The sequence below is a fragment of the Apodemus sylvaticus genome, chromosome 23 (assembly GCF_947179515.1).
Source record: "Apodemus sylvaticus chromosome 23, mApoSyl1.1, whole genome shotgun sequence".
NCBI classification, from domain to species: domain Eukaryota; kingdom Metazoa; phylum Chordata; class Mammalia; order Rodentia; family Muridae; genus Apodemus; species Apodemus sylvaticus.
The window spans coordinates 5,700,150-5,723,115 of NC_067494.1; the positions used below are offsets into that span (position 1 = coordinate 5,700,150).

General features: G+C 38.4%; 1 protein-coding gene across 3 annotated transcripts in view; it reads right to left on the reverse strand.

Moving 5' to 3' along the window:
• Ptprk (protein tyrosine phosphatase receptor type K) overlaps window positions 1–22,966 on the reverse strand; it is a 510,436-nt gene that overhangs the window by 124,997 nt on the left and 362,473 nt on the right. For all 3 annotated transcript variants that reach the window (XM_052169637.1, XM_052169636.1, XM_052169635.1), the window contains exon 8: window positions 2,976–3,278. In XM_052169637.1, the coding sequence (XP_052025597.1) occupies window positions 2,976–3,278 (303 nt within the window). The remainder of the gene's footprint in view (window positions 1–2,975; window positions 3,279–22,966) is intronic.

Below are 22,966 nucleotides of genomic sequence, written 5' to 3' on the forward strand. Positions count from 1 at the left end.
ATGGTTTTTAATTAATATTTTCCTCAAATCCAACGTTTCGGTGAACTTCACACATGACATTATCTAGAAATGCCGTTTCAAAGTACAGAGCAATTTCATGAGGATTGAAATAAATTAAAAATCACTGGATCAAAGGAAATGTATTTCTTCATGGCTAGCAGCAGCAAGAAATTCTGAATGATCTGTCACCAGACTGAGATTTATTTCATCCTACAAGGAGACTATGAATGATGTTTTGACCTCTGGGGCAGGCAACATGAGGTGGCACATAAAAGAAAGAAACCCATAGGAAAAGAAGAAAAAGAAAAAGAAATCCATAGTAAACAGAAGGCATGCTAGCCCTGAACTTTGGTCATGCTCATGACCCCATCAGCATCCCTTCCCCTGCCCCAAGCTCTCAGCTTAGGCTGCTCTTCCCATTACGGCAGAGATCATGACAAACATGTTGTGCAATTTCTGGCAATGGCTGCCAGGGACACTGGTTTGTTGTGCAAGGAGATATATGTATATCTGTTGAATCGGGGTGATCGCAATCAGGGGACTGCATCTCTTCTTCCCATATATGTCAGAGTGCTTGGCAGATATGAATAGGAAGAGTTGAAACAACAGAAAGATAGGAACTGCTATTAAAATTTCTGTGTCTACAGGACACACTTTGGCCTATAAGTTCCATGAAACAGAATGAAGATATTTCAAATTGTTCTTATCTAGGGGTGGTTTAAACTATTTGCATAATTCTGCATTGAAAAATGGATGGACATAAAAATTACTTCCCTACAACACTGATACGGTCATCCCTTCTCACGCATGTTCTACTTTGCCACAATTCTGCTTGAAGTATTTCTAGGTTCTGTTTTCAAGATGTAAAATGTGAGAGAATAGCAAGCCCAAGGTACGTCAAACAAGTGATCGCGACTTGGATGAGTAAGTACTCCAAATGACATATATATGTATACATATAGACATAAACACGGTGAGGATGAGGTATAGGCACAGACCAGCCTCAGTCATTTATTCTCTACATCGGAGGAGAGATGATGTCCACACACACAGAGACAGTGTCTCAATCCAGTTTCAGTTTGTCTAAATACAGCATGAGCTCATAAAGCCGTTTCATGCCTAGCTACAGACTGCATGGATTGTCAGTTCATGTTTCCACTACAGCCGTTTTTAAAGGAGACGGAGTGCTGACTTTTGTTCCTGTGCTGGTGATTTATCTGTGAGCTGTTTTGGCTAATTTTGTTTTCAGCATGAGGAAGTCCTTCAAAAATAACTTAAAAAAAAAAAGAAAGGAAAAGAAAAATGAAATAGGTGCGTAGAAAGATTATATTAAATAAGCATTACAGACTCTAAAATGTAATAAATGTACATTTTAAAATAGCTTTGTAGCCTTAAAAAATGTCCCCAAACCAGGATTTTCTGCTGAGCTAACTTCATAATATTGATTTTCATGAGTGCTGAAATGATAAATGAAAACAGAGCCTTATACAAAAAATTCTGCCCATGCATTAAAAAAGCACGTGTAATAAATTAAGTATAAATTTTACCCTAAGGTTATAATGGGAAATGGGTCTAGCTTTGGGACCTTGATTTATGGAGGTCCCCAGAATCCTTTTCACATAATTATATCTTTTTATTAGATGGTTGATAATTTATTTCTTTTTCTCTGTATATGAAACAACAATAATTTAGTAAGACTGACTTAATCAGATCATCATAATTCATTGATCTTTGCAACAATAAGCATGATTTGGTTGTTCTTCCTTATCTCTGAACATTGAGATATTCTTCCAGTACTCTGTGAAGAAACTCAACAGTCATGAAGAATAAATTACTCACAAATACATCATGAATGTTTCTACATCAGCCATTAAGTATTACTTATAGAGTAGAAAACAAACAAGAAAAAGGAAAAAGCCTACCACATGAGATACTACCACAGGGATCATGCAGTATTCAGACTGTGAAACTCTAATCTTCCTTCATGTAACTGAAGTCAGTGTAGCCAACTAAACTGAAGTTTAGAAAAACAGAAGTTTCTACAAAAAGTTCTCAACACAGAGGTTAAAATAAAAGTAGACCTGAAAATAGTACTGAAATGAAATAGAGAAATTATCTTATTTCTAATTTATAAACTGATTCTAGATAATATGTTGTGAATTTGTACGGGTTAGGGCAAATGGTTAAGGCAAAATTCGAGAGCAATTAATTATCTGCACATTAACATAGTCATTTGTGTAATCAAATGCAGTTAAAAAAATATAATGTAATTAAGAAAATTACAAAAACCTGACTCCCTTCTTTTGTTTGTAGGAAAGAAAATCCAGATAGTAAAGTGTATCGAAGGATAAAATCAAGGGAAATTGCACCGTTAAAGTGTGAATGGATAAAAACAAATGACAGTGTAAAACTCATGTAGCTGAAGCGAAATGCTATCAATTAAGACATCTTGGCTTTAAATGTTACCACCAAGGAATAAAACAGGAGACTATGCTCTTAATACTAAAACCACAGGTTATAAAATGCCCAGTGTGACACGCGCACGCGCGCGCACACAAACACACACACACACACACACACACCCACTTGCAACCAGATGGAGTATTTTACCTTCAAGTATTCGGAAAACAATTTTAGCTAGTATGGTTTACAAAATGCACACACGACGCGTTAGAAATTGAGTTAGCCAAAAGGTAACTGATAGAGTGACGTGGATATTAACTTTTTTGTTTTTCACATTTGGTAAGAAGAGCCTTATTCAGGATTTACTCATTACTGTTTCAAAGCACAGCATGGGCGCATGCCATTTACTATTTGGATTCTGTTCTAAAGAGCACGTGATTTGTTAGAGGTGAACTGGGCTGGGAGAATTTGGTGGGTTTCTAGGTTTGGTTCAGCGATGGGTATCATAGGGTAAACGTAAAGAAAGGACGGCATTCTTTGTCTCCCCGTGAAGATAACGAACACGTGCGTACCGTCTTCATCAGTTTGGATGATCGTCTCTTCGCTCTCCTTCCTCCCCTCCGGGTTGGTTAGGATCATCTTGAGGCTGACATTTGTGTAAGGTGGCAGATGGTTCACCACGTGCTGAGGGGCTTTGGGGTCCATGTCCAAGCAGTCCGCCCTGCTCTCATTGTGGCCGCGGAAGTAATGGTAGCATATAGTGACGTTGAAAGTGTGGCAGCGAGTGATGTTGTAGCCCAAGGACTCCCAGTCCACTGCGATGCGCCTCGCCTGGATTTCAGCAATCTTTAAAGTCTTCGGCGTTCGCATAGGTTCTGCAAAATAAATCAAAGTTGCAGACAGATGTCAACTTGACTGGGAATACTTTTAAAGAGTGTGACACTGAATGGAACACGGCATACGCAAATGGAGTGAATATCAAGAGAATCTTTAGGTTTTGGTGTTATACCTATTCATAGTTTTACTTTGGTAAGTTTTAGAGACTTCCTACTTTAGTTTTAGAGACAACAACTATGACACAACAGTAAGCAAAGAACAAAAACATCAAACAACAACAATTCCTAGTACTTGGGAACTAGGCAGCAAATAGACCCGGAATTGTCGAAACAATGCCTGACGGTTGTCACTGTCCAGTTCCCTGTTGCTTCCCTTCATCATTATTAAGCAAGTAGATCAGCTCATACATCAGAAGGGACAAGAGTCAATGTGCACCGCTCAGTGATTTGTCATGTCACTAAGCTATGGTGTGTACTAATTAGTCTAATTGTAACACTAAACTACCATTTACCAAAAATGACACAGCTATTAATTAACACTAATTATTTCAGTAATGATGTTGTTCATCAACACAAATAAAAGATGTAGAAAAATTACAAGAACACATGTGGCTAGTAACACCATCTTCTCGCCTCCTTGATCTCTTTGTGACTTATTTTCTAAGACACTCAGGTCTAACAACCCATTAGCTGTCATACTAACCAAACAAGGAGGGGAGTTTTCACTCAGCTGGAAAATGCTGGCATGACTGAACATTCAGAAGACTGGAGCCCATCCATCACTGACTCCCAGCGGTATCCGTTCCTCATGCAAGACTGACTTTAATTGTCTAACTTAATCAAAATAATTACTCTATGAGTCAGGGCCATGGTGAACCATATACAGCACAGAAACCAGAACACAGCAAAATGTTAAGACATCGATTAGACAAAAGTAAAAATAGTGGAGGCCAAGATCAAGGTCTTCCTGGTGCCTTCCAGAACCCACTCAGGGCGTTCAATACCAATGCTGATGACAACAACCTCGAATCAGCAGGGATAAAAGCAGAACAAATGCAAAAGGCCCACTTTGAATGTTTTTATACATTTTTATATTTGATGTTAAAAATCTCAGCTCTATAAAAATAATTAGAATGTAACACAGATGGTAAGCCCAAATTGGGAATCCAGTTCAATGGCTCTAGCGTGTGATGGGAAACAATCCCAAGTGGGAGATACTTTAAAATTTCAAAACTAAATATTCCCTGTGTACACATAACAAATCAAACACTGCTAGAATCTAATGCTTCAGTTTTAGATATTAGTGGGTGCTCTTCAGACTTTAGTCTGCCTGCTGTACCAGATTTGATCTTGTTTAGTGTCCTAAGAGCACACAGAGAGACTGAGAGGAGGGTCACGGCGGCTTTGTAATCATACAGGCATTCTCACATTTAACTCTATGCTAATACTTTCCCCTGTGAAGTGGCAATTCCCATCAGTTGTTGTCTCTGGAATCTAGCAGCTGACTAAAGAATAACAGTTACATTAATTCTATCCATCGCTAGAGAGCAACAAGACTTCCCTTAGTGGACATAGTTAGTGTGAATCATATTTTGTCTATAAGGTCTTTATTTGTATCCAGAATGAGGAAGTCAGAAAACACCTAAAATATTTAAGTGAGTGACCTCCAGAGATCAATGACAAAAACCACCACTGGTAAAAGTCTCCTGCTTAGTGATGCTTTTTGTTTACATAGATTGTCTCATTCTGAATCTGGTATTTGCTCTTTCTATGCGTTTCTCTGTACGCATGGTATTCTTTCTCCGTATTTCCATTTCACCTCTGGGCAGCTGCCAGCTATTCCACAATCTAATACTTCATACACGGTGAGAGAGGTCAGTGCCTTATGTGCTCCCCAAGTTCTCACATAGCTCAGACTTCGCAGAGGATAGATAAGTTACTGTCTTGGTTAGCTTTTGTCAAGCCTAGAAGGATCTGAGAAGATGGAGTCTCACCTGAGAACTGCCTTCATCAGACTGGCATGTGGGTGACAGTGTGAGCCATTTTCTTGATGCTTATTGATATGGGAGGGCCCAGCCTGGTAGGGCTGTGTTACCCCTGGGCAGGCAGTCCTGGATTCTATAGTAAAGCAGACTGAGCAGTTGTGGGGAGCAAGAGGTAAATGTTATACCTCCATAAACTCGCCTCAGGTCCTGACCCCAGGATTCTGCTTCCGCTTTTGCCCTGGCTTCCCTTGATAATGGAGTCTAACTACAAGAAATAATAAACCCTCTCCTTGTTAAGTTTTTTCTTTTTAAATCATAGTTGCAAAAACCAAAATATGACAATAACTGAAGAATTCCCTGGTGCACTTGGATAATTTGGTTTGTGTGTATTTGGATGTTTGCTTGTTTGGTATTCGTAGTGAATTGCATATGAAACTCAATACAAATCAGGAAAAAGTACATAATTAGTCCTATGCATGTGTGTCACCACCAAAATCCGTGTCAATATATTATTAAGAAAATAATTTTTGATGAAGAATCTTTTAACAAAGTCAATAGATTACTTTCATAGCTTTTTCGCTTCCATAGATTGAATAAATGCAATCGGTTACCCTATTCTTGTTAAATAGAGATTTAAACATAATTTTACATTTTTTTGTTTTTGTTTTTGTCCTTCTAGATAGCTCTGCTTGGAACCCAGTCCCTACTCATGTTCATGTAGATATAGGCTAGGCAAGATGTGAAAGGAGTCGTTCAGCAAAGTGTTATCAGAACTTTAGGAAAAAGCACTATGTAAAATGTAGAGCTCTGAACGCAGCAAATGGTCACATAAAAAGGCCTCCAACTTATTCATCTAATATGAAACAAAAACAGACTCTTATGAAGGTGTGCAAAATGGTACAGAAGGTAGTAAAATGAATAAAACATAGTGCTATGTCTGAGGAGCTTACCTCTTATTTATTGAAGATGATAAAACAAGAAAAAGATTATATTTAGATTAAGGAAGACATAAGCGGAACACGGCAGTATCTCTGAACCCAAGGGGGAGTGATAAGTTCTGCTTGTCAAACAGAGGAGACATGTGCATTAGGTCTCAGAAGACAAGAGCTCTAGATCTATAGACATATTTTAGATAAATAATAGAAAAGCAGAAGAAATAAGATGGGAAAAATGTGGAACGTAATTGCAAAAAAGAAAACTACGTATTCCCATTTGGTTGCTTTACAAATACCCAGCTGGATAAAATATAGGAAAGACTGGTTGGACTAACACTGAGCGAATTTTGTTGCTGTGCTAGGAGTCTGAGCTGAACTTGAACTACATTTTTTGAGTAGAGACTCAATATAGTCAATCAAACAGTCTTGGAAAAGTAAAGTTGGAGGTCATGTCATATGTAGAGACATTGGGGTAGGGAAATACAATTACTGCAATATGGAAGGATCTAATCTGGGCTGAATAAGAAGAGACATCAGAAACAGGCAGACTAGATACCACACAGGAAGAAATGACCGAAAAACTGGGTGACTATTTGGATTCAAGTATATAAATAGGTATTATATAACTACTGTGCTCAGACAGAATGTCTTAGAAAATATGGTGCTCTTGAAGGAAAAAAAACATCAAGATTCTGCGCTTAAGAGATGAGATGATACAGTGATTCAATATCATTATCTTATTGCTTTGTTAACCATGAAGTGTATTAGAAACAAGGAATGTGAAGACCCATTTAGCCATGTCCTAATTTAGTAAGTAAGGCAAACAAGCAATAATTGAACTAATTTATATTTTAAGAAGTAAAGCACAGAAGCAATAATTGAAGCAATTTGTGTTTTAAATAACTGGAGGCATTCTGAAGGAGAGATCTGAGTAGAGGCATTGGCCTACCTTCATAAAGGAAAGGAGTATGTGCACAAAGGATGAAAGTCAAAGACAGAAAGGGAGTGGATAAAGGGGAAAGGGAAGGTGCAGGGCAAATGAGGGGAGACTGTGAGGGACAGAGAAACATAATTGAGACCTTACAATAGTGTGTGAGAGAGAATGAGAAGGGCCAAGACCTAGAAAGAAAGAGAGTAGTAACTATTTGTGAATACATATCCATTCAAGAAAGAGCTTAAGAAAGTTCACTAAAATCCAGCACATTCATGCTACATTATTTTCTAAACAATTACATTTTTCTAGAGTCCCAGTAGAGGAACAGCAGAGGTCATATCAGACACCAGTCTTTGTTCTGCAGTGGCATTCTGCTCATCCCAGTGTTATCTTCCTAGGAACCATCGCAGTCTAAAATCCTTGCCTGTGTTCCTCAGGCCTGAGCTCTCCTTCTTGTAGATTAAGGAGCCATTTAACCCTGTAGCCAAATCTTTATTTGAATAGATACTAATGTATGGACAGTGTTTGCTATTGTCTTTAGAGCTCCTAAAAATTATCATGTTTCACTGATATTGCCCAGAATGGAAAATAGTGGTTTGTTATTTTTAGATTTTTGTCTTTAAATTGAGCCCCAAATAAGTGAAACAAATTGCTCTTAATCAAACTCCATCAATTTGGCTCTTCAGTGTTAAGACTTTTTGTGAATCAGCTGTGCATTCTAAACTGAAATGGACAAAACAAATACACCCACACATGAACACCCAAGTACTACAAGCTCAGATTCATTTTCACATGTGGGGGAAAAGAAAAAAAAAACCCTGAACTATATTATTTGTCTTTGTAAAATGTTAGGAGATTATATCTTTAGTTTGAGAACAGCTTCCAGAAAGTGTATCCTGTGTGTGTGTGTGTGTAAAAATCAACTAGGAGAAACTCAGTGGGGTTTCAGAACAGTAAAAGAAAGCCTACTTTTGTTTCTAAAGTTGCATGTTTTCTTCTATTACTTAGCCTTGGGGTTTGTCAATTGCACAATTCGTTTCTACAGTTTGAAGACTTGATGATCTATTTTTGTAACAAACACGGTCTCCTTACACATCTCTACAATTATTGTACCCATTTTGCTGTAAGAAAATAATAGTCATGTATCTCACTATACCCATGGTGTGTGTGTGTGTGTGTGTGTGTGTGTGTGTGTGTACATGCTTGCATCTTTTATGAGAATGATGGTTTAGTAACAGGTAAGAATTCAGCTTAGGGGACTGAATATATCCATCCATGTGGCTTCCTTCCTTCCATCATTTTTGGTGCTAAGGATCAAACTCAAGGCCCATAAAATACCTAGAAAGAAATCTATCCCTGAGATACAGCATATATCAATCAGTATAGCTTATTTATTACATATAACATCAGAGAAAAACAATCATTTAACCTGAGGTTGGAGATTGTAAGTCAGGCACTCCTTTACAGTGAGGTGATAAAAGAAATTGCACATGTTCAATATTACCTTCTTTTTGAAATTGTTCACTGAACATATCCCTCCAACACTGTCAACCAACAGGTAAGGCTGGATAGACACTGTTCACTTAGGACTCAAGGAGGAGTGGAGGAACCCTAAGAGCACATGCGCTGTGATGTGCCATGAACACTGCTGGAAACAGAATAAACAAAAGAACAGGAAGAAATGCAAAGTCCAGTCGTTCTGAAGTTTAACCTTTATCCCAAGAATTTTGAGCACTCTTAACAGAGATAACACATACAAACAGGCAGAAACCTTTCTTCTTCTTTCCTCTCCTATGAATTCAAGTAGATCTCTGTACTATTACATATTCCATTTCCCTTTTTAGTGCACACATCCCCATATTTGCACCACAATGCATGTAAAAAAGAGCAAGGCAAACTTGTGGGAATTATCTCCATCCTTCACAAGGGACACTGGGATCAAACTTGAGTCCAAACTCAAGTGCCAGCCTTGGTAAACAAGAGTCAGTGCTAGCTAAACCATCCTTCTATTCCATAATATTTCTTAATGCAGTAAGAAATGTCAGAATTAGTGGCTCCACTTAGCTGGCTAAATATTGACCAGCAAAATTTACAATTTTCTCAATGCTTTCTAGCATTTATTGTCCATTTATTTCTTAGCTATTATAGCAAGAAAGGCAATATTATATCTAAAATAATTATAAACGGGTGGCAAAAACTGTATCAAGTCCACAGCCAGTATTATATAATTAGCACATGGGCAAAAATGTCATTCTTCATTGTATCCACTTTACTATTAAACAGAACAAAGTAAGGATTTATATCTGCAGAAAGTTGAATTTAATTTGATAGGATAAAATGAAGAACTATTTTGATTCTTTTCAAATGGTTGGGGGGAGGGGGGAAGGCCACATGGACAGAGAGGACTTGCTGACACTTTGAGCCACTGTTCAACAGCAAGAATACTCTCTAGGTATCAATAAAATAATTTTCTTCCTTCCTTCCTTCCTTCCTTCCTTCCTTCCTTCCTTCCTTCCTTCCTTCTCCCCTCCTTCCTCCCTTCCTTCCTTCCTTCCTTCCTTCCTTCCTTCCTTCCTTCCTTCCTTCTCCCCTCCTTCCTCCCTTCCTTCCTTCCTTCCTTCCTTCCTTCCTTCCTTCCTTCCTTCCTTCCTTCCTTCCTTCTCCCCTCCTTCCTTCCTTCCTTCCTTCCTTCCTTCCTTCCTTCCTTCCTTCCTTCCTTCCTTCCTTCCTTCCTTCCTTCTTTCCCCCTCCCTCCCTCCCTCCCTCCCTCCCTCCCTTTCTTCCTTTCTTTCATTTTCTTTTTTGGTACTTGCTAAACAATGTGAGACAAGACAGATCAATATTTATATCCTTTTGTCGTGATAATCTCCAGGTATTCTGAAGGGGTTATAAAAACAGAGCTTTAGCAACCATACGAGAACAGAAGACAGGGATCCTGTTCCCCTAGAATCAGTTTTTAATGATAAAATGTTCTATCTAGCTGTCAGTCAGAGATATCCCAAAATAGAAGATATCCCAAAGCTCATGAGGAGAAAAAAAAGGAAGCTCTTGTCAAAGATGTACACAGCCTGGGAACACCAGAGCATGGCAGGCGCTGCTGGCTCCTGGCTGTCTTTTCCTCTGAAATCTGAGAGGCTCACTGCAAAACACAATTTCTATTCCATTTATAAAAACAAATACAAGGAAAGTGAATTTTCTGTCAGAGGAGATATTTGCCAGTGTGAACCCAGATAGGAACATGATGAAATTTTGGAATCCAAGTAAATTATAAAATAAATAAAAAAGAAAAAAAAATAGAGCTGTACTTTGGGAAAGGAAATTGTGACATTGTAAGAAAGCATGTTCTATTCTTGCCTCAAATATCTGTGTTTTTGTTCTTATTCTCATGGCAAGAACTGATCGTGATAGAGTTTTTATATTTCATGTCTTTTCAATGTTACAGCATCATTAGCCATGCCCAAATAATTTCATCTCGGCTCCCACGGGTCAAGTTTTGTTAATGGCAAGTTGAGGGGATGACTTGATTCGTGCTGTAACATGAGTGAGCCGCAGGACCAGGAAGAATCACAAAGCTACTGTCAGTTCTTTTGGTTTTCTGGCTGAGTGGTTGAAGTGACATGCTGAGACTCAAGGGATACACAGTGACAGAGGGTGTCTGGCTCACTCAGCCATGCTGCAGAGTCCCAGTCATATTTACCAGGTGCCATCAAAGCCATACTCAGCCTATCATCCCATTACAAGACAAGGCATCCTCACTGTTCTCCAGATCCTTGCTGGGGCCCGTCAGACGCTGCACATATCAGCACCGTCTTCTAATAATACTAAGCAAACAGTTTGGGTTTTTTGTTTGTTTGTTTGTTTTAAAGATTGGCATGAAATAAAAAGAAGAAGACAATGTCTTTCTCTTCCAACTAATAGATCTTCTTTCAGATCTTTCCAATAGACCCAGTTTAAAAAATGGGGCTAATTGAAGAATCACAAAACTGCAGCAACCCTTTGCTGTGCTCCATTATGTCTTTGATGTTACAGTGTGTGAGACCGTGCAACTGAACTCAAGGAATGGTACACTGATCTATCTTACATTCTCTATCGCATGGTATTAAATAAAATTTTAAAGCAATTCCTATAGGTACTGGTCTATATTTGAAGAAATATTTAAAAGATATTTAAAGAAAATAATATCAACTATTAGCATAGAAACAATCTTCATTTTTCTTATAAAATATTTAACATTAGGACACACAACTAAATAACGAGTTTTTGTTACCCTTAAGAAACGAACTCTATAACAGAACTTTTTTTTATAGTACAACCAGTTATATGAGATGATACAAATTAGCTGTATACAACCATTGAATAATTCTAAAAGAGGGATTTTGAATGTCTCATCCCTTTGAAAGAGGAGAAACTAGTTTCTTCATAGGATGCTCTGAAAAAAAATGACATGAATATTTTGTACACTTACCATAGACACTGACAATAGCACTCACTGGCAGATTTTATTTTTATGAATATTTTTACTTCAATAAGTAAAAAAAAAAATTCTTAGAAGACATATTCTCCCTTGTAAGAACTACAAGATGACTCCAATTCCTCTTCACTGGATTTCCAAAATTCCAGTCACCTGTCAGGTTTTCCCACAAGCAGAAATGGCTCTATTTCTCTTTTGGCGCTAGCCTTGTCTCCTATGGCCTACTTCAGTTACCAGGGTGAGGAAAAGAGAGAGTGGGCTGGCATTGTGCCAATATCTCATCGAACTCCCAGTCCCCTGCTTGCCCACACACCCAAAACAGTGGTTCTCAGGATGCGGGTCTTGGCCCCTTGGGAAAGGTGAAATGTCACTTTCACATGGGTGCCTAAAACTGCTGAAAAACATAGATCTTTACATAATGATTCATAACAGTAGCAAAATTACAGTTATGAAGTAGCAATGAAATAATTTTATGGTTGGAGGTCACAACATGAGGAACTGTATTAAAGGGTCACAACATTAGCAAGGTTGAGCACTCCAGTTCTAGAGTATGTGTTGGCTGAACTGAGCCACAGTAGCTATACCAGCAAAGGCCAACAAGACCAAACCAGCCATTCTTCAGGAGATTTCTGGGTCACCCAAGAACACCAGTATCTATAGCACATGTCTGATCTATACTTGTTAAGTGACAAAATATTTACAGGTACTGACTGCAATCGATTTGGTACCTATGGGGGAATTATATAATTAGATCTACCAGCACAGCACAATAACTTAAGAATTTTATTTCACTATTAATGGATTGTATAGTACAGTACCGAACATTTATTAAGTAATGAGCATGTGTCACACAGTGTCCTGGTATGAAATATTCTTTAACATGTCTTTTGGGAGATGAAACATTTGAGTTGCTTCGACTAAGGACCAGAGGCTAAAAGGAAGGCAGAATTCCCCCTAGGAAGAATTCACCTCCTAGGTTCACCTTAAGATATGCTGAAGCAATAGGCAGAATAATTAGCACTAAATTAAGGGACCTTTCTGCTCACAGTTCCTGGTCCTGGCAGAGGAGCTTATTCTGTCCTAGAAATGAAGTCTGCCTAGTTTTTTTTGAATTATTCAGAAAAACATAGGTTTTCTTTTACATCTCTGTTCTAAGGGTGTAAAGCACGCTTTCATGAGCACTCCAGTCTTCATTCCTTCTGCAAGTGCGCCTCCCATAAAGTGGCTGCGTGTCTCCATGTGGCTGACATCTTTGATCGATTAACTCAAATATCACGGTATTTTTACTTGGTTGGTTTTTGTTTGTTTGTTTTTGTTTTTTGTTTCTTCCATTTCGTTCCTCATTCTCTTTTCCATTCCTCTCTCCTGCATAACTGCTGAGATATACACTTTACCTGCCCTGGAGTTTTTCTTATTAAACTCTAAGAAACCTCCCTAGCTTAAAACAAAATAAAGCAGAAACAAAACCATATGACTGACAAACAGATTTATTTTATCTCCCTTTCCAGAGGCTCTTTGAGGGCAGGTGTATTTCTCCACTGTTCCCTTAAAGACTGCTAATGCTGAAGTAACAGCACTGGAGAATGATGAAACATACACGTTGACTCAGTGGCTTCCCAGTAACCTTCCCCACCATTGCAACGTGGCACTTGGTAAAGCATTCTATTTTGTACATCAGTGAGTACATCATGTCTATAAATGCCAATCTGCATTAGAGGCCAAATATCTTTATACTGCGAGACTGGGCCTACAAGAAAGGATAAATTGGCACACATATTCTTATCCAAACTCCTACAGTGGTAAATTACACAACTGGAACACCGACTGGGTGTTACATTATAACTGATGCAGTATTCTAAGGGCACAGACTGTCTGGAACTCTTCCCTCCCCGTAAAAATAACCATAAAAACATTACCTCCCATTTTGCCCTTCAGCATAATGGTGAGCTTAGCATACAACGTACTGTTCTTCCATTCCTTCTAGAAATTGATCAAAGACACGGAACTGCATCAATCTCATATTTGGAGAAAAGAGACTTCTGAATTATTATAGAAAAAAAAAGCTTAGACTGGTCAGGAAACTTCAAAGGTGATCACAGCCGTCGAAGCACTTTAGCACACAGCTTGATTTCATCAAACACAAATGCCTGGCTTGCGCCTGCTTTAGGGGCTCTAAAAGAACGGTACGGGCTGCGGAGCCAGTGGTTCTTAGTCCATTTCCTTTTCTGAAGCCACCATTTATTCTGTGCTTTCATGCATGATTAACAGCTCGGGGATCCTTCACGTATAATCAATAGCTGTGAGGTTTTATATTAGGTTTAGAGATTAGACAGCCTTGATTATAAATTTTATCGATTTGTACAGCTTAGCTGCAGAAATCCCTCGACATTTTCAAAGATTAAATTAAAACTAGATATATGGCCTGCACACACTAGAAACGTTCGCATGTTTATAGGATCTGACCTCTTTATACCTCATTCCTCCAGATGAATAAAACTTATCTAGCTCACCAAAACATGAATCAGGGTGTCAACAAGCATCAAGCTGAGATAGTAAACACAGAGAAAATGTGACAAAAAGAATTACAAAATGGCTCACAAATCTGCCTGCGACTGTAATTAATACAGGCAAACTGCAAGCATTAATTGCTTCTGCTCATTTGTAAATTAGGAAATTGACAGCGAGAAGAATAATGAACTCTTTAACTCCTACCTGGCAAATCGGAGCCCATGTTAAAACTGAAGATTCATGGTCTCTTGAAATACTGGAAGGATAACATTGTTTTAAAGTAACTATGGTCATCTTAAAGACAGTAAATTATACGCTGATTATAAAATCCGTAACTAAAGTTTTTTTGTGATACTGTTGCCTCAAAAAACAACGTAACACTGCCGTATTATCTATGTCCAGCATCTTAAATTTTGAACAAATGTAGAACAGCATAAAAAAACCTTACCAAATATTATGTGAGACTAATATTTTCAACTAACTCCAAACGTTTACTCTCCCACATGTACAGTGCAATGACCACTTTATTTTTTTTCCTTTGAGAAAGGCCTGGCTTTTCCTTGGCTCCAAAGATCACAGCTAATTCATTTCCCCTGTCATTTCTTCATCCCTGAACCATTAAGGGATTCTTGTTCCTGTCACTATTTCTGGAGCATTATTTGGGCAGATCTTCCAAAATGCTGATTTTATATATAATCCATCCATTCAATTTTTTCTGGAGATTTCACAAGCTAAACAAATACATCAAAAACCCTTTCTCGTACTAGAATCCAAGTTATTTTACTACAGTGTTTATCTTTTCTGCCACACCCCTACATTTTTGAGTCTTTCATTGCATACAGAAGCTATGCAAGGGTCCACTGACTATTCCCGGTTCAACTTGACTATATCTGGAATGAACTACAATCCAGAATTGGAAGGCTCACCTGTGATCCTAATCTGGAGGCTGGGAGATACAAACTTCCAACCTAGATCTTGGCTTGGAGATCTTGAAGCATAGTCGCTATGAATCCCAGAAGATTAAGACAGGGAGATCTATGAGCATCAGTCCCTTCATCTAATGTCTAGGGCCTTCCATTCATCCTACATTATCATGTAACCTATTACCTTATATGCACATATGTTGTGTTATATATACATATAAAACACACACAGACACACAGACACACACACACACACACATATATTAAGGTAAGTTCCTAGTAACAATTATCCAAATAAATATCAATTTCAATTTATATTGATATACAAACAGACAGAGCTGTAGTAATTGCTTAGGATTTAAATGTGGGTGATGAAGAAATGTCTCTTCTCATTCAATGTGAAGTCAACGTGAATGTGCTCAGAATAATGTATTAATAGGACAAAGAGACCCATGATATTTACTAGGTCGTGTTAGGACATTATACATGCATCTTCATAGAGGTCTCAACAAGGATTATTTTTTTTCTACAGCATGACTAGATGCTTTCATTGTGGTGGGAACTTTTCAGTGAAGATATGACAGAGTTATAGTCAACTTCCACAGTGGTTTCAGAAGCTAAGATCTATTCATAGTGCCTGTGTTTATGCTTGGGGAATGTGAGCATTTCTGAGTATCAGTCTTTAGTGGGACTGGTCCCTCACCTCCAAATCCATATCTCACTACATGTCAAGCATCTCAATGAGGATGTTTTGTTGAGCCTTTCACATACAACACCCAATCGGGAAAACAGCTCCAATTTTTCCTTCATCTCACACAGACCATACATTGTATTCCATTCTCTCCAGTCTTCCTCCTTAGGTGTATTTACAGTCTGACCACTTGCTTGACTTTGACCTTAGTCATGATGACCGGGAGGCATTTAGGAAAATGGCCTGAAAACTAAAGCAGAATAGACTCCATTCCCCTTTTCCTGTCATTCTCAGTTGTCAGAAAGAGCCAAACATATCATATCATATCATATCATATCATATCATAATGGAATATGCAACCCCCAGTGACTGCCTACTAAGTCAGTGGAAAAGAGAGTCTTCAGAATCACTTCCACCCTACAAATAGTGGTAGTGGCCTTTCTCCTCAGGTCTGACCTTTGTTCACACTATGTGAACACAACAGCCACCTCTCTTACCTAAAGAGAGTGCAAACTTACACTTCTCTACCTTGAAAGTGTTGCACTATCTACTTGACTTATCAGGAGGATATTCAAATACCTCTTTGATGATGGTTTTTTTGACCTCCTTGTTTAAAATCCATTATCCATTTACCTTTATGTTTTTTCCCCCCTGTGGAGTTTTCACCATCTAAAATCATATACTTTTTACTTATATATGTTCATCATTTTTATCTTCCTATACCAACATCCCTTGTGCTGGGAAACACTTGGCTGAAGGAGGGAATGACTTTTGGCCATCAACAAGTTCCTGCAACATGAGTTCCCAATGTTTGCTGTTTGGATGTTTTTCTTACTAACATTAAAGCTACTTATACAGACTATATCTGAATGTAGTTTTGGAATATAAACATCTGCGAGGCCATCTTCTTAGAGCAGTCTTAATATGGAGTGAGAAGCAGCATGAAGATCCCAGGGTGAGTAACAAGATGGTAAGTTCCTGGGAGAAGCAGACTGGCAGGAAAGGACTGGTTGAGCACCCCTCTCCCCCACTAGGAAAGAAGGTGAGAAATAAAGGCAAGGAAGAAGGTGACAATTAAGATGCGTAATGAAAAGAGTTTAAACACTTTCTCAAGAAGGCAGACTAAGTTAATGGCACATTATGAACAGCCTTTTGTTTTTTTGATCTTCAAGTATTTTCATTTTCATTTCCATTCTCAGTGAGAGAGTAAGATTCTCCAAGGCAAGAAACCAGTGAACATAATTTGAAGCAATTTTCCCTTTAAAGGAGGTATCAGGAAATCAATAGGGATATGAACATAAAACTAATCAAAAAAGACTTCATCGAGATAGAAAGAAAAAGTACTGGAAGTCAGTGGATGGTACGTTTAGAATATGGGAAGAATTGCTCTCTTGGATTACTTGACAACCCAGCTCAGAAATGAGAAGTTTTACATAAACTGAGCTTAATTTATGAACAATTGGTTTTTAAGGTCACATTGTAGAACAGATGGTTCCATTAAATGCACATTAAATTTCTTTCTCTTTGGCACAGAGAGGTAAAAGTTAGTTCGCTAATTGGAGCCTGAATCATTACTGTTTACCAGGAGTTTACTGTTTTTTTTTTTTTTTTTTTTTTTTTTTTTTTTTTTTTTTTTTTTTTTTTTTTTTTTTTTTTATTTAATTAATTTACTTTTATTACACTCCATTTTTTATTCCCCCACCCTATCTACCCTCTGACTGTGTCACATCCCATATCTCCTCCCAACCCCCTGTCTCCATGAGGATGCCCCTATCCCCTACCCCACCTGACCTCTAAACTCCCTGGGGCCTCCAGTCTCTTTTTTTTTTTTTTTTTTTTTTTTTTTTTTTTTGTCTTTTTTTTTTTTTATTTGATATAATTTATTTACATTTCAAATGATTTCCCCTTTTCTAGCCCCCCCCCCCCACTCCCCGAAAGTCCCGTAAGCCCCCTTCTCTTCCCCTGTCCTCCCTCCCACCCCTTCCCAGTTCCCCGTTCTGGTTTTGCCAAATACTGTTTCACTGAGTCTTTCCAGAACCAGGGACCACTCCTGCTTTCTTCTTGTATCTCATTTGATGTGTGGATTATGTTTTGGGTATTCCAGTTTTCTAGGTTAATAACCACTTATTAGTGAGTGCATACCATGATTCACCTTTTGAGTCTGGGTTACCTCACTTAGTATGATGTTCTCTAGCTCCATCCATTTGCCTAAGAATTTCATGAATTCATTGTTTCTAATGGCTGAATAGTACTCCATTGTGTAGATATACCACATTTTTTGTATCCACTCTTCTGTTGAGGGATACCTGGGTTCTTTCCAGCATCTGGCAATTATAAATAGGGCTGCTATGAACATAGTAGAGCATGTATCCTTATTACATGGTGGGGAATCCTCTGGGTATATGCCCAGGAGTGGTATAGCAGGATCTTCTGGAAGTGAGGTGCCCAGTTTTCGGAGGAACCGCCAGACTGCTTTCCAGAGTGGTTGTACCAATTTGCAACCCCACCAGCAGTGGAGGAGTGTTCCTCTTTCTCCGCACCCTCTCCAACACCTGCTGTCTCCTGAATTTTTAATCTTAGCCATTCTGACTGGTGTAAGATGAAATCTTAGGGTTGTTTTGATTTGCATTTCCCTAATGACTAATGAAGTGGAGCATTTTTTAAGATGCTTCTCCGCCATCCGAAGTTCTTCAGGTGAGAATTCTTTGTTTAACTCTGTACCCCATTTTTTAATAGGGTTGTTCGGTTTTCTGGAGTCTAACTTCTTGAGTTCTTTATATATATTGGATATTAGCCCTCTATCTGATGTAGGATTGGTGAAGATCTTTTCCCAATTTGTTGGTTGCCGATCTGTCCTCTTGACGGTGTCCTTTGCCTTACAGAAACTCTGTAACCTTATGAGGTCCCATTTGTCAATTCTTGCTCTTAGAGCATACGCTATTGGTGTTCTGTTCAGAAACTTTCTCCCTGTACCGATGTCCTCAAGGGTCTTCCCCAGTTTCTTTTCTATTAGCTTCAGAGTGTCTGGCTTTATGTGGAGGTCCTTGATCCATTTGGATTTGAGCTTAGTACAAGGAGACAAGGATGGATCAATTCGCATTCTTCTGCATGCTGACCTCCAGTTGAACCAGCACCATTTGTTGAAAAGGCTATCTTTTTTCCATTGGATGTTTTCAGCCTCTTTGTCGAGGATCAAGTGGCCATAGGTGTGTGGGTTCATTTCTGGATCTTCAATCCTGTTCCATTGATCCTCCTGCCTGTCACTGTACCAATACCATGCAGTTTTTAACACTATTGCTCTGTAGTATTGCTTGAGGTCAGGGATACTGATTCCCCCAGATTTTCTTTTGTTGCTGAGAATAGTTTTAGCTATCCTGGGTTTTTTGTTGTTCCAGATGAATTTGATAATTGCTCTTTCTAACTCTGTGAAGAATTGAGTTGGGATTTTGATGGGTATTGCATTGAATCTGTATAGTGCTTTAGGCAAAATGGCCATTTTAACTATATTGATTCTACCGATCCATGAGCATGGGAGGTTTTCCCATTTTTTGAGGTCTTCTTCCATTTCCTTCTTCAGAGTCTTGAAGTTCTTGCCATACAGATCTTTCGCATGTTTGGTAAGAGTCACCCCAAGATACTTTATACTGTTTGTGGCTATTGTGAAGGGGGTCATTTCCCTAATTTCTTTCTCAGCCTGCTTATCCTTTGAGTATAGGAAGGCCACTGATTTGCTTGAGTTGATTTTGTAACCTGCCACTTTGCTGAAGTTGTTTATCAGCTGTAGGAGCTCTCTAGTGGAGTTCTTTGGGTCACTTAGGTAGACGATCATGTCGTCTGCAAATAATGATAGTTTGACTTCCTCCTTTCCAATTTGTATCCCTTTGACCTCCTTATGTTGTCGAATTGCCCGAGCTAGTACCTCAAGTACAATATTGAAAAGATAAGGAGAAAGGGGGCAGCCTTGTCTGGTCCCTGATTTCAGTGGGATTGCTTCAAGTTTCTCTCCGTTTAGTTTGATGCTGGCTACCGGTTTGCTGTATATTGCTTTTACTATGTTTAGGTATGGGCCTTGAATTCCTGTTCTCTCCAAGACTTTAAGCATGAAAGGATGCTGAATTTTGTCAAATGCTTTTTCAGCATCCAATGAAATGACCATATGATTTTGTTCTTTGAGTTTGTTTATGTAGTGGATTGTATTGATGGATTTCCGTATATTGAACCAACCCTGCATTCCCGGGATAAAGCCTACTTGATCATGGTGGATGATCGTTTTGATGTGTTCTTGGATTCGGTTGGCAAGAATTTTGTTGAGTATTTTTGCATCGATGTTCATAAGGGAAATTGGTCTGAAGTTCTCTTTCTTTGTTGGATCTTTGTGTGGCTTTGGTATCAGCGTAATTGTGGCTTCGTAGAAGGAATTGGGTAGTGTTCCTTCTGTTTCTATTTTGTGGAATAGTTTGAAGAGTATTGGTGTTAACTCTTCTTTGAAGGTCTGGTAGAATTCTGCACTGAAACCATCTGGTCCTGTGCTTTTTTTGGTTGGAAGACTTTCTATGACTCCTTCTATTTCTTTAGGCTTTATGGGACTGTTTAGATGGTCTAGTTGGTCCTGATTTAATTTTGGTATTTGGTATCTGTCAAGGAAATTGTCCATTTCCTCCAGATTCTCCAGTTGTGTTGAGTACAGGCTCTTGTAGTAGGATCTGATGATTTTTTGGATTTCCTCAGTTTCCCTTGTTATGTCTCCCTTTTCATTTCTAAGTTTGTTAATTTGGATACTTTCTCTGTGCCCTTTGGTCAGTCTGGCTAAGGGTTTATCTATCTTGTTGATTTTCTCAAAGAACCAGCTCCTAGTTTTGTTGATTTTTTGTATGGTTCTCTTTGTTTCTACTTGATTGATTTCGGCCCTGAGTTTGATGATTTCCTGCCTTCTACTCCTCCTGGGCGAAATAGCTTCTTTTTGTTCTAGGGCTTTCAGGTGTGTCATTAAGTTGGTAATGTATGCTCTCTCCATTTTCTTTTTGGAGGCACTCAGGGCTATGAGTTTTCCTCTTAGCACTGCTTTCATTGTGTCCCATAGATTTGGGTATGTTGTGTTTTCATTTTCATTGTGTTCTAAAAAGTCTTTAATTTCTTTCTTTATTTCTTCCTTGACCAAGGTGTCATTGAGTAGAGTATTGTTCAATCTCCACGTGTTTGTGGGTTTTCTGTTGTTTCTGTTGCTATTGAAGACCACTTTTATTCCATAGTGATCAGATAGGAGGCATGGGATTAGTTCTATCTTTTTATATTTGTTGAGGTCTGTCTTGTGACCAATTATATGGTCGATTTTGGAGAAGGTACCATGAGGTGCTGAAAAAAAGGTATATTCTTTTGTTTTAGGATAGAATGTTCTATATATATCAGTTAAATCTAATTGGTCCAAAGCTTCAATTAGTTTCATTGTGTCCTTGTTTAGTTTCTGTTTTCCTGATCGGTCCATTGAGGAAAGTGCAGTGTTGAAGTCACCAACAATTATTGTGTTAGGTGCAATGTGTGCTTTGAGTTTTAATAAAGTTTCTTTTATGAAAGAGGGTGCCCTTGCATTTGGAGCATAGATGTTCAGGATTGAGAGTTCTTCTTGTTGTATTTTTCCTTTGACCAGCAAGAAGTGTCCCTCAGAGTCTCTTTTGATGACTTTGGGTTGAAAGTCAATTTTATCTGATATTAAAATGGCTACTCCAGCTTGTTTCCTGAGACCATTTGCTTGTAAAATTGTCTTCCAGCCTTTTACTCTAAGGTAGTGTTTGTCTTTGACCCTTAGGTGTGTTTCCTGTAAGCAGCAAAATGTAGGGTCCTGTTTACGTATCCAGTCAGTTAGTCTGTGTCTTTTTATTGGGGCATTGAGTCCATTGATGTTAAGAGATATTAAGGAATAGTGATTGTTACTTCCTATCATTTTTGACGTTATTTTTTAAATTTGATTGCTTAACTTATTTGGGTTTGATGAAAGGTTACTATCTTGCTTTTTTCAGGGTGGAGTTTCCCTCCTTGTATTGGTGTTGTCCTCCTATTATCCTTTTTAGGGCTGGGTTTGTGGATAGATATTGGGTGAACTTGGTTTTGTCGTGAAATATCTTAGTTTCTCCATCTATGGTGATTGAGAGTTTTGCTGGATATAGTAGTTTTGGTTGGCATTTGTGTTCTCTTAGAGTCTGCATGAGATCTGCCCAGGACCTTCTAGCCTTCATAGTCTCAGGTGAAAAGTCTGCTGTGATTCTGATAGGTCTTCCTTTATATGTTACTTGGCCTTTTTCTCTTACTGCCTTTAGTATTCTTTCTTTGTTTAGAACATTTGGTGTTTTGATTATTATGTGACGGGAAGTATTTCTGTTCTGGTCCAGTCTGTTTGGAGTTCTGTAGGCTTCTTGTATATTCATGGGCATCTCTCTCTTTAGGTTAGGGAAGTTTTCTTCCATAATTTTATTGAAGATATTTGCTGGCCCTTTAAGTTGTAAATCTTCACTCTCATCTATGCCTATAATCCTTAGGTTTGGTCTTCTCATTGTGTCCTGGATTTCCTGGATATTTTGGGTTACAAGCTTTTTGCACTTTGCATTTTCTTTAACTGTTGAGTCCATGGTTTCTATGGAATCTTCAGCATCTGAGATTCTTTCTTCTATCTCTTGTATTCTGTTGTTGATATTTGCATCTCTGTCCCCTGATTTCTTCCCAAGGCTTTCTATCTCCAAAGTTGTCTCCCTTTGAGTTTTCTTAGTTGTTTCTACTTCTGATTTTAGATCCTGGATGGTTTTGCTTAGCTCCTTCCCTTGCATGTTTGTGTTTTCCTGTAATTCTTTAAGAGATTTTTGTGTTTCCTCTTTCATGAGCTCAGCCTGTTGACCAAAGTTCTCCTGTATTTCTTTAAGAGATTTTTGTGTTTCGTCTTTCATGACCTCAGCCTGTTGAGCAAAGTTCTCCTGTATTTCTTTAAGTGTTTTTTGCATTTCCTCCTTGTTGGCTTTTGTATTCTCCTGGATTTCTTTCAATGATTTTTGTGTTTCCCTTGCAAGGGCTTCTAACTTTTGATCCATTTTCTCCTCAATGACCTTCATGTGTTCCTGTACCAGCATCATGACCAGTGATTTTAAATCCAAATCTTGTTTTACTGGTGTGATGGGGTATCCAGGACTTGCTGGTAGAGGAGAATTTGGTTCAGATGTTGCCATATTGCCTTGATTTCTGTTAGTGACGTTTCTGCGTTTGCCTTTTGCCATCTAGCTCTCACTGGTGTTACTTGG